General features: G+C 47.3%; 1 protein-coding gene and 1 long non-coding RNA gene across 2 annotated transcripts in view; one reads left to right on the plus strand and one right to left on the minus strand.

Annotated features, from left to right (window-relative positions):
* LOC307206784 overlaps positions 1-18,217 on the minus strand; it is a 610,614-nt gene that overhangs the window by 418,415 nt on the left and 173,982 nt on the right. The window lies entirely within an intron of this gene.
* Positions 1-18,217, plus strand: part of LOC307206732 (phospholipid phosphatase 3-like) — a 44,779-nt gene that overhangs the window by 11,255 nt on the left and 15,307 nt on the right. Inside the window, exons 2-3 of the mRNA XM_079960125.1 lie at positions 15,545-15,702; positions 17,441-17,721. Coding sequence (XP_079816251.1) covers positions 15,545-15,702; positions 17,441-17,721 — 439 coding nt within the window. The remainder of the gene's footprint in view (positions 1-15,544; positions 15,703-17,440; positions 17,722-18,217) is intronic.

Below are 18,217 nucleotides of genomic sequence, written 5' to 3' on the forward strand. Positions count from 1 at the left end.
TTTGCCGTCTGGAAAGAACAAGGGCTTAGAGCGGCAGGGCGGCAACCTGGTAGCATTGGCATTAGGGAGATTGGGTGGCCATGGAACTGGCTGACATGCAGAGGCAGCCAGGAAGAAGTGGAGTGATGAACCTCAGCCCAGGGGGGAAATGTGGCCCTTCAGGGTTCTCCACCTGGTCCTCAGTATTCTACCTAGGCCACGCCCACTTGCCACGCCACACCCTCACCAACCCACCTCAAGTGTCAGGAATGGGTCTTTTAGCTGAGGTGTTGCCCTGCTTACTTGCCTGGATGGAGAGGTGAGGCTTAAAGGGACCCCTGACCATAAGATCCAGTCGTGGCTGACTCTGGGGTTGCGGTGCTCATCTCGAGGGAGCCGGTGTACAGCTTCCGGGTCATGTGGCCAGCATGACTAAGCCGCTTCTGGCAAACCAGAGCAGCACACGGAAACACCGTTTACCTTCCCACCGGAGCAGTACCTATTTATCTACTTGCACTATGATGTGCTTTCGAACTGCTAAGTTGGCAGGAGCAGGGACCGAGCAACAGGAGCTCACCCCGTTGTGGGGATTCAAACCGCCAACCTTCTGATCAGCAAGTCCTAGGCTCTGTGGTTTACCAACCGCATCCCTTTTGAGGCTTACAATAATACAGATCTTTATTACGGTCATAGACCAGCATTTAAAATCTAAAAAGCGCTTTAGAAAGCTAAAAGGTATTAGAGCCAGTGTGGTGTAGTGGTTAAGAGCGGTGGACTCATAATCTGGTGAACCGGGTTCGATTCCCCGCTCCTCCACCTGCAGCTGCTGGGTGACCTTGGGCCAGTCACACTTCTCTGAAGTCTCTCAGCCCCACTCACCTCACAGAGTGTTTGTTGTGGAGGAGGAAGGGAAAGGAGAATGTTAGCCACTTTGAGACTCCTTCGGGTAGTGATAAAGCGGGATATCAAATCCAAACTTATTAAAATACAAGGTGAATATAAAATTCTCTAAGAAGCTAAAAGAATCCAAAAGAAGGCTCAGGAACATTGGGCAGGTGTGGAAGAGCGCAAAAGGCTGATATATAAAGGCTTTAACTATCATTTACAGAGCACTCTGATATGTTCATTAAAACTGATTTGTGGCCCAGGACATCCTATGAATCTCGAGCGCTGCTGTGCGGAACCTAGCAACACTATAAAGGTAAAGGTAAAGGGACCCCTGACCATTAGGTCCAGTCGTGACCGACTCTGGGGTTGCGGCACTCATCTCGCTTTATTGGCCGAGGGAGCTGGCGTACAGCTTCCGGGTCATGTGGCCAGCATGACTAAGCTGCTTCTGGCGAACCAGAGCAGCACACGGAAACGCCGTTTACCTTCCCGCTGCAGCGGTACCAATTTATCTACTTGCACTATGACGTGCTTTCGAACTGCTAGGTTGGCAGGAGCAGGGACCGAGCAACAGGAGCTCACCCCGTTGTGGGGATTCAAACCGCCAACCTTCTGATCAGCAAGTCCTAGGCTCTGTGGTTTAACCCACAGCGCCACCTGCATCCCTAGCAACACTATACGTTGCAGCAAGATCAGTATCCGAGAGCAGCAGAGAGGTGTAAAATTGTCCTGTACTTATGAAGTAACGGGGAAATCAGACTAGTACGAATTGGGGAGCAGGCCCTGACATTTTGAGAGTTGAAATGTGTGATACTGTAGAAAAGTAATTTATTTATTGATTACATGAAATTTATATAGTGTTCGAGTGTTTGAAAACAAACAAAACAAAACCTCAAAGCAGTATACAAAACTAGAAAATCCAGGAAAAAATTACAGCAATACTTTTTTTAAAAAATACAAAAAGTTAAAATGGTAAAAGAGTTTAAAATCCACACCAGCATTTCTAAACATCTGGGCAGGCTTGCCTAAACAGGAGTGTTTTTAGCATGTGCCGGAAATGAGTACAGTGAACCAGGCAGGGAGTTCCAAAGCATGGATTGCGTTTTCACATTGCTGTTAATCTTGTCCTCATTTGCCCCCCTTCCCCACTTGAGGAAGAGAGTGCAGTGGTACCTTGGTTCCCGAACTCAATCTGCTCTGGAAGTCCGTTTGGCTTCCAAAACATTTGCAAACCAAGGCTCAGCTTCTGATTGGCCCCAGAAACAATGCTGAACGCCAAAACGGACGTTCGGCTTCCAAAAACCATTCGCAAACCAGAACACTTCTGGGTTTGCGGCGTTTGGGAGCCGATTTGTTCGGGAGCCAAGGTACCACTGTAGAGGGCTAGCCAAGCGAGGCTGGCATCCGGTACTTCCTCCTCGTTCTGAGAGTGGGCCACTGGGAAATAAAGCCATGGTGGAGCTGGAATTTTGGTTGGTGGGAAGTAGACTGTTGGACAAACAAAGCTTCCGTCAAGTGTCTCTCCCCAATGGGTCACAGAATAAGAGGCTCCTGGTTTTTTAGTCCTGGTGGTCCAGCACACCTGCTTTGCCCCCTGCCTGGCAGTGTTCCCAACCCCTGCAGGTGTCCCCTCGCCTCCTTCCAGGCCCAGCCCTGTTTTTCTATCCCTCCCCCCTCCCTTGCACTGAGGAAACACCACAGGTTGTGTCTTGCTCGCCTGGGCGTTGCTGTGGGAGGGGGCCAGGCAGGCTGCCACTTGTTCCCAACAGATCCGGAGCAACACCCAGCAGAAGAACGCCAGAGGAATGTCGCCGAGGGCACAGAGCAGGTCCCTTTGGCACGAAGCAGCTCCATCTAGGAGACTGAGCCGTAACGGGCAGCTGCATAACAGGGATGGGAACTCTAGCATAAAGGTTTGCAGTCACGCAGAGCAACAGCGAAAGAAGTCCAAGGATGGCAGTTCCAGATCTGCAGCTCGCAGTGCCAACTGGGTGCTTCGTGCCTTGTGGTCGCAAGAAAGTCCTCTCTCTCTCTAGATATATCCTCCGGGGTGTTGCTGAGCCCTGGCACCCAGTCACTGGGCCTCTCCCTCTCTGGACCGCAACACCTGAGCCCTTTGCTCTGGGCAGCTGACCAAGCAAGGCAGTGTGACTGTCTCAGTGCAGCCAAGAGCCCTGTATATTAATAGCCCTCTCCAAGTGCCAGGGAATCTCTGCATGCATTGAGAGGGCCGAGGCACCATATAAGGTGAGATGGGTAGTGATTATTTCAAGCAAGAGGGCTATTGTGGGAAGCTGGAAAGTTTATTGTGAGATGACGAGCAAGGCCTTTTTTATTTTTATAAGGGCGGGGGAGATATATTTGTAAGAATTAATCATAATAAATAAATGGAAGACGAGTACAGCCTACAGTCATACCTTGGAAGTCGAACGGAAGCCATTCCGGAAGTCCATTGTATTTCCAAATCATTCAGAAACCAAAGCGCGGCTTCCGATTGGCTGCAGGAAACTCCTGCAGCCAATCGGAAGCCGTGTCGGACTTTCGGGTTCCAAAGAACATTTGCAAACCACAACAGTTACTTCTGGGGTTGCGGCGTTTGGGAGCCAAAACATCGCGAGTACCAAGGCATTCCGGATCCAAGGTATGATTGTACAGGTTACAGATGCTTCAGGTAGATGCTTCAGGTTACAGACTCCGCTAACCCAAAAATAGTACCTTGGGTTAAGAACTTTGCTTCAGGATGAGAATAAAAATCGCGGCACGGCGGCAGTGGGAGGCCCCATTAGCTAAAGTGGTACCTCAGGTTAAGAACAGTTTCAGGTTAAGAATGGACCTCCGGAACGAATTAAGTTCTTAACCCGAGGTACCACTGTACTTGCGTTCTTGGGTCTTGCGCTGAGGTACGTTTTTTCAGATTTCTCATCTGTACAGTTCTAAGCTACATCTGGAGAGCCACAGGTTCTCCCCCCTCCCCCCATTCTAAAAGAAAGTGTGGTGATCTTTAGTCTGTCCACAGATCTCCCAGCTGCAAGCTGATAAGCAAATGGATGTGGTTCTCTTGTCCCTCCAGGGCAGTGGCGTAGCGTGGGTTGTCAGCACCCGGGGCAAGGCAAGTAATTTGCGCCCCCTAACCCGTGGATTTGCGCCCCCTAACCCGTGGATTTGCGCCCCCTAACCCTAACCCCCAGATGTTGCACCCGGTGCGGCCGGCCCCCCCCCCTGCACCCCCCACGCTACGCCACTGCTCCAGGGCTGATCTGCCCACCAGGCAAGGTGAGGCAGTTGCATTAGGGCAGCAGGCTCTCAATACCTGGAAGAGGTGGCAGATTTGACTCGTGAGCTTATTGGCCGCCGCCTCCTCCTCATGCCCACTGATGCCATTCTTCTGATGCATCTTCCACTGTGCCCACCCCCCTTGTGTGCCCACCGTTGCTGCTGGGTGGCAGTGGGCAGGTGCACAAAGGTGGGTGCAGAGGTATGGTATGCAGCAGAGGAGATGAGGGCATTTTCTGTTTGGCCACTAGCAGCCAAATGACCATTGCTGGCCCTGCCATAAATATACCATATTTTTCGCTCCATAAGACACACCTGACCATAAGACACACCTAGTTTTTAGAGGGAGAATGCAAGAAAAAAAATATATTTTAAGGGAGCGCTGAGCAGAGCCTGTATGCATCCCAGGCTCTGCTCAGCGCTCCCTTTAAAAACTTTTTTTTTCTTGCATTCTCCCTCTAAAAGCCAGTCAGTCCCTTCTCCCTTCTCGGGGAATAGTCCCCAAAAGCCGCGCGGAGCGTGTGTGCGGCTCTTGGGGGCTTTTCCCGCCTGCCTCCCGCCTTCATTCGCTCCATAAGATGCACACACATTTCCCCTTATTTTTAGGAGGGGAAAAGTGCGTCTTATGGAGCGAAAAATACGGTGGTTCCATCTGGGTTGAGAGCTCATTCACTTCATGGCTTTATCTGAAGAGACGTGCTCTGGTAAGCAGACTACTCCAAGGAGGCAAGGCCCATGTTTCTCTGGTGTCTCTGGCTGGAGCAGACACTGATCCACCCCAGATCTGTGGCTCAGGTCCTTGAGCTCTTTGTGTTGGTTGCTTTGCCCAACTAATTTTAGCCCTCTTCCTTCTCCCCGCTGCAAACCTTCACGTCCATCTCGCTGCCCCTGAGAAGGGCAGAATGGCAGGAGTCCAACGGATTCCAGTGGAAAACCAGAGCCTTCTCAAAGAGCTCTTTGCATGTGCCGAGCTCAGCAGATGCCAAAAGGCTTGGCTGTTTGACAGAGAACCCTGATTGTTTTGGGCTATGGGTGTCTTCGCCTTGGTGTCTCCTGCGGCACAGCTGTCTGTGCAACTTGACCCTTGCTGGACCAGTCACACCCTACAGGGACCTTCTTGCTTTTAAAAAACCTTTCGTTTGTCTCCTCCTCTTCCAGGGAGCGCTTATAGGGAGGCTAAAGTAGAGAGAGCAACTTGCTCAATGCCCATCCACTCAACTTCTTGATCACACATGGGAATTTGGCCAACGTTTCCCACTCCCATACTCTAGTGCAAAGGTTTTCAACCTTTCTGAGTCCACAGCTCCCTTGACCAACTCCATTCTTTCTGCGGCACCTCTGTGGGGCTCAGTAGCCCAGTTATGTCACCCCTTGCCTACAGAGCTAGCAGCCTCTCACCCTTTTTCCTTGTGGAGGGTTCCCTCAGCCTCCACTCCTCTCCCCTCTCCTTGGGAGTCCTCAGGGCAGCTGCTGCCACCCCCCACACCCCAAAGAGAGGTGCCTCCTCACACTGCCCCACAGGGGCCTGGGAAACACCCCCTGGCCAGCCCCAGAGGCACCATTCACCATTCATGTGATGAATGGTTCACTTCCCCGCTCCTCCATGCATGTGGAGGAGCAGGGAAGCGAACCTGGTTCACCAGATTACGAGTCCACTGCTCTTAACCACTACACCACACTGGAGAGTTTATATCAACAAACAGCTGCTGCAACAAACAGCCAACCCAGCCTTTGGGATGCAGAGATGCAAGAGGGCATCAAAGGAGGGAGGGAGGGAGGGAGGGAGGGAGGGAGGGAGGGAAGAAAAGAGGGACAGAGGCCAGTGTTGCCCGCGGCACCCTTGACCATCATTCAAGGCACCCCAGTGTGTCATGGCACGCTGGTTGAAAACCACTGCTCTAGTGACTCAGTTTCATGACCGCTTCTTGTTGTGTTGTTCTTCCATCTATAGCATCCATGAAGTAGCTGAGAAGGGAGTTGGGTCTGCATGCCTTGTATGTTGGAAGGTGGGGGGTCCAAGCAAGTCCTTTCCACCCATGCTGATCCTCTCCCACCCATCTGGCAGGTGGAGTCAGAGTCAGTTACTAGGGCATGGCTGGGGAGCCTTTGGGCCTTCCAGATGTAGCTGGACTACAACTGCCATCATCCTTGAGCAGGGGTCAGCAAACTTTTTCAGCAGGGAGCCAGTCCCCTGTCCGTCAGACCTTGTGGGGGGCCAGAAAGGGGGAAAAAAGAACGAATTCCTATGCCCCACAAATAACCCAGAGATGCATTTTAAATAAAAGGACACATTCTACTCGTGTAAAAACACGCTGATTCCTGGACCATCCGCGGGCTGTATTTATAAGGCGATTGGGCCAAATTTGGCCCCTGGGCCTTAGTTTGCCTACCCATGTCCTTGAGCATGGGCTGAGGCTGATGGGAGTTCAGGCCCAACAATAACTTGAAGGGCTACCAGGTCCCCCACGTAGGGAACCAAGGAAAAGTAGCATTACTTGGTGGCAGGAATAAAGAACGTAAATTGTTCCCAAAGAACTGTTTGACCCAAAATGTGTTGGGCTGCAACTTCCTTCCTTCCTTCCTTTTTACAATAACCCACTGAAACGCACAAGCAGAGGTTGTACTTCCAATTAACAGTTCCAGCGACAGACAACTGATGCCAGGGAGGGAGTGTGCTCCCGCAGGTGGGGCAGGTCCCTGCTCTGCCAGTCCATTTGGTTTCCATGCTAGTTGCAGAGGAAGCAAAACCTCTTCCCCCACAGCTAGCATGATAATCAAGGAAGCTGATGGAGGAGAAACAGATTGCTCTTCCACCATCTCCCCATCTCCGTCTTGTTGAAAGGCATTTCCCACTTCCGACCTCTTGATTCCATGCCGACCATGGAGGGAAGGGGGCTTCTGCTGTTCCCTGCTGGCTGCTAACCTCTTTAAATATTTTTTGCAGGCTAGTTATTTTGTGTGCTTATTCACAAGACTGCAGAGGGATATGGAAAGTGCTTCAGAGAAGCAGACTTGGGCTCCCCTTGCAAATGTTGCTTTATGAAAACCAAGCATTACACCAGGCAGATCCATGGAGGAGTGTGTTGCTATGAAAGCAACATGGAACCTCCACAGCATAGGCAGTATACCCCTGAATCCCAGATGAGGGAGGTAAAGGGACCCCTGACCATTAGGTCCAGTTGTGACCTACTCTGGGGTTGTGGCGCTCATCTCGCTTTACTGGCCGAGGGAGCTGGCGTACAGCTTCCGGGTCATGTGGCCAGCATGACTAAGCTGCTTTTGGCGAACACCGTTTACCTTCCCGCCACAGCGGTACCTATTTATCTACTTGCACTTTGACGTGCTTTTGAACTAGGTTGGCAGGAGCAGGGACTGAGCAACGGGAGCTTACCCTGTTGCGGGGATTCAAACCGCTGACCTTCTGATTGGGAAGTCCTAGCAAATGTTGCCTGTCATCTTCAGTGTATGTGGAAACGTCAAGTAGGTGTTTGGCATTGAGAAAGCTTTTGCCATGTGTATGAGCCAATGGGGTCATTTCTAACAGTTCTTCCTGGGTTCTTAAGTGTTGCACCAATACTAGCCCTGGGTGTGGTAACTGGTGATCCCTCAGGGTGCGGTGGGGAGTTCGTTATGCCAAGGCCCTAGTGTTAATTAGGACAAATAACACACATTGTGTCCCATGAGCCAAAGCTCTTGGCGCAGAAAGAGTTGCGGCTGAAACACCTTGTTCTATGTTTGCCCCAGGGCTCCTAACGTGCCTGGTTTCACATACCAGTCCCCAGTGTGTGGCAGACATCGCTTGTTTCTTACCGGGGAATTTGATGGAATGGATGGAAGAACCTATTTTTGTGGACCATTTCACTCCTGTCAGTCAAATCTGCTTCCTTCCCACAGCTGCCTCCCAGAAGTCTTCCTAATTGCAAATCACTGGGGCTAAATCTGCTTTGTTGGAAGAGCATGAGACCCTTTATCTCAGGGTTGTGGGTTCAAAGAGATCCCTGCATTGCAAATGGTTGGGCTAGAAGCCACTAGATGATCCTTGTGGTCTGCTTCAACTCTGTGATTCCCTGGAGACCCCGGCCACTGAGAATCAAGCACGTCCCTGGTTTGCATAGCTCCATCCTGGGTTCTGGTTTTTTTGCTCATGCTACAGTAGGATAATTGTGGGATGCGGGTGGCACTATGGTCTAAACCACTGAGCCTCTTACTTCCGGAGGCGGCGCGATCGGTAATGGCGGTCCTCTTCCTTCTGTGAGGGGAAGCTCCGCGGAAACTGGGTCGTCCGCTACGGCGAAGCGGAGACCCACATCGAAAACCCACAGGCAGCAAGAGCCTGTGGTCTTGAGACTTGGCGGGCGCCAGAAGCGGCCCCCAAAACGCAGAAGGAACCCCGTAAGGGGCTCCGGAACGTGGAGGGGGTATCGCGGCGCTGTGAGTCGTTCGCAAATCCGTGGAGTGAAGCCGTGCAGCTGCTGCCGGAGAGCACTGACCTCTTTTCCTGGAAACTTTTGATTCGGAAAAAGCAGCAACCCGTGAGTAAAGAAGGACCTTTATAATTTGAGACTAAAACACTGAATTTGGCTGAAAGCGGAGAGACGAAAAACAGGAAGTCCGTCTTCCGCTCTTACTGAACTTTAAAGCAAGGAGCTGGAGGAGTGGGGGCGTATAAGAAACTTGCAACCTAATTCGATCTGAGCACCCATTGAAACTGCTTTTAAACAAAGTAAGGACTTTAATTATATGATTTCCTTCCTTTATCTGGACTGTGCTAACTTTCTTCTATTGGAACTACGATTTGAATGAGAAACCCAGGTGCTGGAGCTGCCTGAGAAACAGAGCTGTCAGTTTTGCAGACTTGGCTACTGTGTACCAGGACTTGTAACAATCTGAGGGCTTTTGGACCTGTTACTTTGAAACATTATTTGAAATACCAGTCTGCACTGTCAGAAACAATGTATTGCTGTCAGCACTAACTCTGCTTAATATCTGTTGCTGGAGGTCCTTGGACATTAAATTAGACTTTAATAATTTTATCAGAATTGGATTCTTCCCTAAAGACATTTTAAGCTCCCCCTAGAGGATTTGGGATTTACAGCAGTGACATCATCCTACTTTCTTTTTCCCTACCTCCTGTTTGACTGTTTATCTCTGGGTTGTTGCTTTCTCATGGGAACAACTCAGCGTGACCTTGACTCCTAGATAACTTTGGAATGAGTGGCGCAAGAAAAAAGGGCCCAAGAACTAGACAAACAACTTTAACAACTTTAACCTCAGCCTTGCAGACACGTAGATCATCTGTACCTACTTTGCCTTCGGAAGAACAAACTGTGTCTACTCTGCCACTGGCAGGGGAGGGAGAAACTGAGCAGCCACAATTGGAAGATATGGCCTCAGGAGCAACTGCTTCCATCTTAGAAAAAAATTATGAAAAATTGGAATCTTTGGACAAGAGACTGGAATCTTTGGATAAGAAAGCGGATGAACAAACAGCCAAGATTGATCAAAATACAGAATGCTTAAATAGAATAACGGGGCAGGTTTCACAGAATGTACAAGCAATTGGGCAGCTGACGGAGGCTACAGCAGAAAATCGTAAACTGGCTGAGGATACTAGCCAAAAACTTGAAAATTTAGAACAAGAGGTAAGACCACTCTGCAAACAAGTTGGTGAACATCAGACCTATCTTTCTATGATAGAACTGCGGAACCGGGAGAGTAACTTAAGGATAAGGTCGATACCAGAAGTTGAAGAAGGTAACCTAGCTGAGTTCCTGACTAAAGAACTTTCCAAGTTTTGGAATATAGAGGAAAAGGACTTTAAAATTGTGTCAGCTTTTAGACTTGGAAGATTTGCAAAGAAAGAGAAGCCCAGAGATTGTTTGATAACTTTGAGATCAAAGGAGGAAAGGGACAAGATATTGGGCCTACACTACAAAAAAGCACTGGACATCTTGGACAAAAGAATTGAAATTTATAAAGATATCCCGAAACAGCTGCTGGACCTTAGATCCGCCTATCTTGAACTGGTCAGACTGCTGAGGAGCAATTCAATTATTTTTAGGTGGGAATTTCCTCAAGGATTATCCTTTACATTCAGAGGGAAGAAGGTTAAAATTAGAACATTGGAAGATAGAGACAAATTTTTGATTGCACACGGAGAGGACCTTCAAAAAGGAACGGAATCACCTTTTGGGCCTGGAGCACCGGCTGTACCCGCACACTTGGAACCTGAGGACCCAGCGGAAAAAATACCACCCCTAGAAAAATAACAGATTTATTCAGGATGTCTCTGCAACTTCTGAGTTGGAACATAAATGGTTGTAACTCCCCGGAAAAAAGGAGGAAAATATTCCACATATTAAAAAAAGAACAATTGGACATTATTTGCCTGCAAGAAACACATGTGACTAGGCTCCATAAAAAAGTGTTAATAAATAAAAGACTTGGCCAAGAATTTATATCTTCGGATCGAGTAAAGAAGAGAGGCGTGGTGATATATGCAAAAGAGAGCCTATCACCTAAATTCTTATTCAAAGACGAGCATGTAAGAATTTTGGCAATTGAGATACAACATCAAGGAGAGAAGCTTTTGATATTAGGGATCTATGCACCAAATGAGGGGAAATCGGAATTTTACAAGAAGTTGCATGAGAGCATGCTGGATTATCTGGACTATAACAACATCGTCATGATGGGAGATATGAATGGGGTCGTATCAACCAACATGGATAAGTCACAAAGCCAAAATGTTACAAAAGATGGCAGATTACCAAAGACTTTTTTTGAAATGACAGACAATATGGATTTGATTGACATCTGGAGGACAAAGAACCCCTTGGGAAGAGAGGGAACATTCTTTTCTGAAGCCCAACTGACATGGACAAGAATCGACCAAATATGGATATCTAGAGGTCTGGCACCTAAGACCAGAAAGGTGGAAATCTGCCCAAAGACCTGCTCCGACCATAATGCAGTAAAGATGGATATGACACTATTACCAACCGGCTCCTTTAGATGGAAGATGAATGACAACATGTTTAGAGATCAGGAGATCATTAAGAAGGCCCAAAAAGTTTTGAAGGACTACTTTGAGATAAATCTGAACACTACGGTGGAAAAAAGAATCATCTGGGACGCAAGTAAGGCTGTGATGAGGGGGTTTTTGATACAACAGAATGCCGTAAAGAAAAAGATGCAAAATGAGAAAAAAGACAAGATCTTGGAGAAAATTAAAGAATTAGAGAAGAAATTAAGATCAAATCCGAAATCACAGCCGATCCTGAGAGAAATTAAACTCTATCAAGCACAATATTCTAAATTGATAAATCAGGAAATAGAGTGGAAAGTTAAATTAATGAAACAAAAAACTTTTGAATCGGCGAATAAATGTGGGAAACTGCTAGCTTGGCAGTTGAAGAAGAGACAAAAACTAAACACAGTTACAAATTTGGAGATTGAAGGAAGAAATATTCAGAACCCTGTGGACATTAGAAAGTGTTTCCAGAGTTACTTCAAAAAATTATATACTCAAGGGCCGCAAGATGAGGCTGAGATTAAACAATTTTTGAAAAAGAATGGATTGCCAAAATTGTCACAAGAAAACAGATCAATCCTGAATTGTAAAATAACACGCCAAGAGATCGAACAAGCCATTCAGAACATGAAATTGGGCAAATCTCCAGGGCCAGATGGGCTGACCTCCAAGTACTATAAGACATTGAAAGACTACTTGATACAACCATTGATGGAGGTTAGCAATGAAATTATGGAGGGGAAGAAGGCGCCGGAATCGTGGAAAGAAGCTTTTATCACATTGATATCAAAATCGGAAGCTGAAAAGACACAACTTAAGAACTACCGTCCCATCTCTCTCTTAAATGTGGATTACAAAATATTTGCAGACATTTTGGCAAGTAGACTGAAAAAAGTTTTGAATGAAGTAATTCACAAGGACCAGGCAGGCTTTCTCCCAGGTAGACATTTGTTTGCTAATACAAGGAACATTATTGATATTTTGGAACTCTTGCAAACAAATATCAATACAAAAGCAGTGCTAATTTTTATAGATGCGGCGAAGGCATTTGACAATGTCTCTTGGAAATTTATGAAGGGAAATTTAGAAGGGATGGGAGTGGGACGGGGTTTTGAAAATGGGATTGATGCAATTTATTCAGAACAAAAGGCTAAATTGATAGTTAACAATGTGGTTACAGAAGAGTTCAAAATTGAAAAAGGAACACGACAAGGCTGTCCTATCTCCCCACTGTTATTCATCTCGATTCTGGAGGTGCTCTTGAATATGATTAGAGGGGACCGGTTGGTGGAAGGAATTCAGGTCGGAGTGAAACAATATAAACTTAAAGCCTTTGCAGATGACCTAGTTTTGACCTTGCAGGAGCCAGAATCTAGTACGAAAAGAGTATTACAATTGATTCAAGACTTTGGTCGGGTGGCGGGATTTAAATTAAACAAACAGAAAACAAAGGTACTGGGGAAAAATTTGACAGATACAGAGTCAGAAAGGTTTCAGAGAGAGACAGAACTAAACGTGGTTAAAAAAGTAAAGTACCTAGGGGTAAACATAACAGCAAAAAATCTGAGTCTATTTAAGGACAATTATGATAAATGTTGGTCAGAAATTAAGAGAGACTTAGACAGTTGGACAAAACTGAAACTTTCTTTGTTAGGCCGAATTGCTGCTATCAAGATGAATGTATTGCCAAAAATGCTGTTTTTATTTCAAACATTACAGATTGTGGACAAGGTGGAGTGCTTCCGGAAGTGGCAGAGAGATATTTCCAAATTTGTCTGGCAGGGCAAAAAGCCCAGAATTAAGTTTAAGATATTAACTGATGCGAAAGAAAGAGGGGACTTTGCCCTGCCAGACCTAAGGTTGTACTATGAGTCAGCAGCTTTCTGCTGGCTAAAAGACTGGTTACTTCTCGAAGACACTGATGTATTGGATCTGGAAGGTTTTAACAATGCTTTTGGTTGGCATGCATACTTATGGTATGACAAGGTTAAGATCAATAAGGCCTTTAAGAACCATATTGTCAGAAAGGCAGTGTTTAATGTCTGGATAAAATATAAAGACTTATTGGAAAACAAAACTCCAAGGTGGCTCTCACCTTTGGAAGCTAAGGCCCGAAAAAGACTCAATATGGAGGCCAAATGGCCAAAATATTGGGAAATACTAGAAAAAGATGGAGACAACTGGAAATTGCAGAGTTTTGAGAAAATGAAGGATAAAGTGCGAGACTGGTTACATTACGCTCAGATTAAAGAAATGTTTAAAAATGACAAAAAGTTAGGATTCCAGGTGGAGAAATCGAAATTGGAAACAGAACTGTTAGAACCTAGGACTAAGGTACTTTCAAGAATGTATAACTTGCTGTTAAAATGGAATACACAAGATGAAACGGTCAAATCGGTCATGATTAAATGGGCACAGAATATTGGACATAATATCATGTTTGAGGACTGGGAAAGGTTGTGGACCTCTGGGTTGAATTTCACTGCATGTAATGCTTTGAAAGAAAATGTTATGAAAATGATATATAGATGGTACATGACCCCAGTCAAACTCGCAAAAATATACCATTTGTCTGATAATAAATGTTGGAAATGTAAAGAGAATGAAGGAACATTCTTTCACCTCTGGTGGACCTGTCCTAAAGTGAAGGCCTTTTGGGAAATGATATATAATGAGCTGAAAAAGGTATTTAGGTATACCTTCCTTAAGAAACCAGAGGCCTTCCTTTTGGGCATTATCGGTCAGAGGGTGGCAAAGAAGGACCGAACTTTTTTCCTGTATGCAACAACGGCAGCAAGGATACTTACCGCTAAATACTGGAAAACCCAAGATCTACCCACACTGGAAGAATGGCAGACGCAACTGATAGGCTACATGGAACTGGCAGAAATGACTGGCAGAATCCGAGACCTGGGAGAGGAGAGGATGGAAGAAGACTGGAAGAAATTCAAGATTTATTTGCAAAAACATTGTAATTTGGTTGAATGTTAAGAAGGATGCTGGATCATAAATAATTTGGCACCACTAAACTAGATGGAGTAATGAAGATAAGCTATGTAACAATTTAAAACAATTAAAATTTTTTTGAATAATTATTAAATTATAGTTAAATTTCTAAGATTTGGTTAAAGGGGATTGGAGACCAGAAAATTAGATATAAGAGTAGAATCAAGATGATAAATTGCTGGCAAATTTTATTGGAATGAAGGTAGGGGCGGGAGATGAGAGGAAGTCCAAAGAAGTGGTGAAACTATGCTGAGATATATGTTATACTGTTTATTCTTATGTATTGTATTAAAAAATCTTAATAAAAAATTTAAAAAAACAAACAAACCACTGAGCCTCTTGGGCTTGCTGATCAGAAGGTCGGCAGTTCAAATCCCCATGACGGGGTGAGCTCCTGTTGCTCGGTCCCAGCTCTGCTAACCCAGCAGTTCGAAAGCATGTCAACATGCAAGTAGATAAATAGGTACCACTCTGGCAGTAAGGTAAATGGCATTTCCGTGCGCTGCTCTGGTTTGCCAGAAGCAGCTTAGTCATGCTGGCCACATTACCCGGAAGCTGTCAACAAACGCCGGCTCCCTCAGCCAGTAAAGCGAGATGAGTGCCACAACCCCAGAGTCGTCCGCGTCTGGACCTAATGGTCTAGGGTCCCTTTACCTTTACAGTAGGATAATAATAATGTTATAATAATTTATTATTTATACCCCGCCCATCTGGGCGGCTCCCAACATCATCATCATCATTAATAATAATAATAATAATAATAAATAAAAAACAATTATAAACTTCCCTAAACAGAGCTGCCTTCAGATGTCTTCTAAAAGTCAGATAGTTGTTTATTTCCTTGACATCTGAAGCGAGGGCGCCAATACCAAGAAGGCCCTCAGAGCTGGACCTCAGTGTCCGGGCTGAACAATGGGGGTGAAGATTCTCCTTCAGGTATACTGGACCGAGGTCATTTAGGGCTTTAAAGGTCAGCACCAACACTTTGAATTGTGCTCGGAAACGTACTGGGAGCCAATGTAGGTCTTTCAAGACTGGTGTTATGTGGTCTCGGCGGCCGCTCCCAGTCACCAGTCTAGCTGCCGCCTTCTGGATCAGTTGTAGTTTCCGGGTCAGCTTCAAAGGTAGCCCCATGTAGAGCGCATTGCAGAGTCCAAGCAGGAAATAACTGCTCTGGCGAGACAGATGGGATGCTGGGGACTAGCATTACATAGGTAGGTAGGGAGATCTGTAATCTACAAAACGCTGGGCTTTGCGGTCCCAGCTCAGCCCTCGGCCTCCAGCCTTGGCCACCACAGCTGTGGATCTCAGAACCCTTCCCTCTCCCTGACTTGCTCTTTCTCTTGCCCGCTTCCTTGGCTGCAGCATCCATCCCGTTCTTCATCTGCGAGGTTGGCCTCGTTTCCCCTATGCGCCGCGGCTTCTTCTGCAACGACAGCAGCATCAGGTACCCCCTGCAGCGGGCTGAGACCGTCAGCGACTCTGTGCTCATCTCCGTGGGAATCCTCATTGCCTGTCTAGTGGTGAGTCTTTCAGGGGAATGAGGGAGGGAACCGTGCCCTTTTGTCCTTTAACATCCTGTGCCGTGCCTTGTTCCTGGCAGCAAAACACCACCCACCCGACCATAGTATTTTGCTGATTTGTCTTCTTGCATGCATTTATTGCATGCCTTTCCACCCCAGGTTCCTCTGAAGAGCTCAGGGTATACAAGACCCTCTCCCCTCTCCCCACCAGACCCCCTTCTAGAACATCACATCACCTGTATCCTGATGCCACACAATATTCCCTTACGGTTCCTTGCAGGAGCCCTTCTTCTGTTTTCCTCCAGCACAGATGACTCTCCATCTCCATTTCATGCAGCATGCTGTCAGGGGCCATGCTGAGGAGGCTGCACTTGAGGAGGAATGGATCCTGAATCTTCCCAGCAGCAGTGGGACAGTATAGATTTGGAACAGTGGTTGGCAGAGGGATAGTTCAGAAGGCAGAAGCTGGGAAGTACTGGATGGGGAACAGCTAGGAGAAGAAACACTGGGAGAGAGAGAGTTAACAGACTCACTTTTTCTGGAAAGCGTCTGTCCACTCAGCCCAAGGTCAAGGAGAGCAGATAAGACGGCTGCTCAGAAAGCGCAGTGGTTGCGAGATCAGGTTACAAGGTGTGGTAGTGACGTGGGTGACTAGGGAGGAAGTGGGTGTAACCCATAACTGGGAGCACCTTCCTTCCTAGGAAATGGATTATTTGTTCTCTCGCTATGATCATTAAAAAGATGCAGGTGGTGCTATGGGTTAAACCACAGAGCCTAGGACTTGCTGATCAGAAGGTTGGCGGTTCGAATCCCCACGATGGGGTGAGCTCCCGTTGCTCAGTCCCTGCTCCTGCCAACCTAGCAGTTCAAAAGCACGTCAAAGTGCAAGTAGATAAATAGGTACCGCTCCGGCAGGAAGGTAAACAGCATTTCCGTGCACTGCTCTGGTTCGCCAGAAGCGGCTTAGTCATGCTGGCCACATGACCCGGAAGCTGTACGCTGGCTCCCTTGGCCAATAAAGCGAGATGAGCACCGCAACCCCAGAGTCGTCCACGACTGGACCTAATGGTCAGGTTACCTTTATGATCATTAAAATTTCTAACTGGTAAGAGACTCCTTTTACTGTGTTCTGCTTATCTACTGCCAAAGCGGGGGACAGGAAGCTGAGGCCCTGAAACCTGACACATGCACACTTTTCTCCAGTGCTGTAGCCAAACTTAGTTCAAAGAGGAAAGTTTCTTTCCAACCATATTCATTGTTGATTTGGCTAGTGTGGAAGCTGTTCTCTGTGGAAGCCCATGGAACCCATTTGCTAGGTTCAGTAAAAAATTTCCTTTCCTTTGTTTCTGATTGGCTAGCCCAAGGGCAGCTTCTTGATAGCTGGGACGGTGCGAATCGCTGCTTGCCATTAAGAAATGTGCCCCGCTGCCAGCGCTGGAATTGCTTGTAGCCGGACCACCTTCTCTGTTCAGAGCCAGTGTGGTGTAGTGGTTAAGAGCGGTAGACTCGTAATCTGGTGAGCCGGGTTCGCGTCTCCGCTCCTCCACATGCAGCTGCTGGGTGACCTTGGGCTAGTCACACTTCTCTGAAGTCTCTCAGCCCCACTCACCTCACAGAGTGTTTGTTGTGGGGGAGAAAGGGAAAGGAGAATGTTAGCTGCTTCGAGACTCCTTCGGGTAGTGATAAAGCGGGATATCAAATCCAAACTCTTCTTTTTCTTTCTTTCTTTCCATCGCAGATCACCCTGGGTGAAAGCTGCCGTGTGTACAGCCTGCCCCACAGCTCACGCTCCATAGTCTCCAACCGTTACGTGGCTGCCCTCTACAAAGAGATTGGGGCCTTCCTCTTTGGCTGCACTGTGGGCCAGTCACTAACCAACATGGCCAAGGTTGCTGTGGGCCGCCTCCGTCCACACTTCCTGGCTGCCTGCAGGCCTGACTTTGCTCACATCAACTGCTCTGCTGGATACCTGGAGGACTACATCTGCACTGGTGGCCCCTCAGAGGAGAAAGAAGCTAGGTGTGTATGGTGACGTCTCCTCTCTCTCAAAGAGGGATGTCCTTCTGATGATGATTGTAGGGTCTGGGTCAGTTCAGCTGGGAAGAGGCAGTAAATAAAAAAGGTAAAGGTAAAGGACCCCTGGATGGTTAAGTCCAGTCATTTGGCTTTCAGGCCAAGGGAGCCGGCATTTGCCCACAGACAGCTTTCCAGGTCATGTGGCCAGCATGACTAAACCACTTCTGGCACAACGGGACACTGTGACGGAAATCAGAGTGCATGGAAACACCGTTTACTGCAGCAGCAGCACCTATTTATCTACTTTCACTGCCATGCTTTCGATCTGCTAGGTTGGCAGGAACTGGGACAGAGCAACAGGAGCTCACCCCGTCACAGGGATTCAAACTGCTGACCTTCTGATCAACAAGCCCCAGAGGCTCAGTGGTTTAAACCACAGCACCTCCTCAGCCATTTAAGGCTTTGTAGGTCAAAGCCAGCACTTTGAATCAGAGGCGGA

Source organism: Podarcis cretensis, assembly GCF_951804945.1.
Source record: "Podarcis cretensis genome assembly, chromosome: 17".
Lineage (NCBI taxonomy): Eukaryota > Metazoa > Chordata > Lepidosauria > Squamata > Lacertidae > Podarcis > Podarcis cretensis.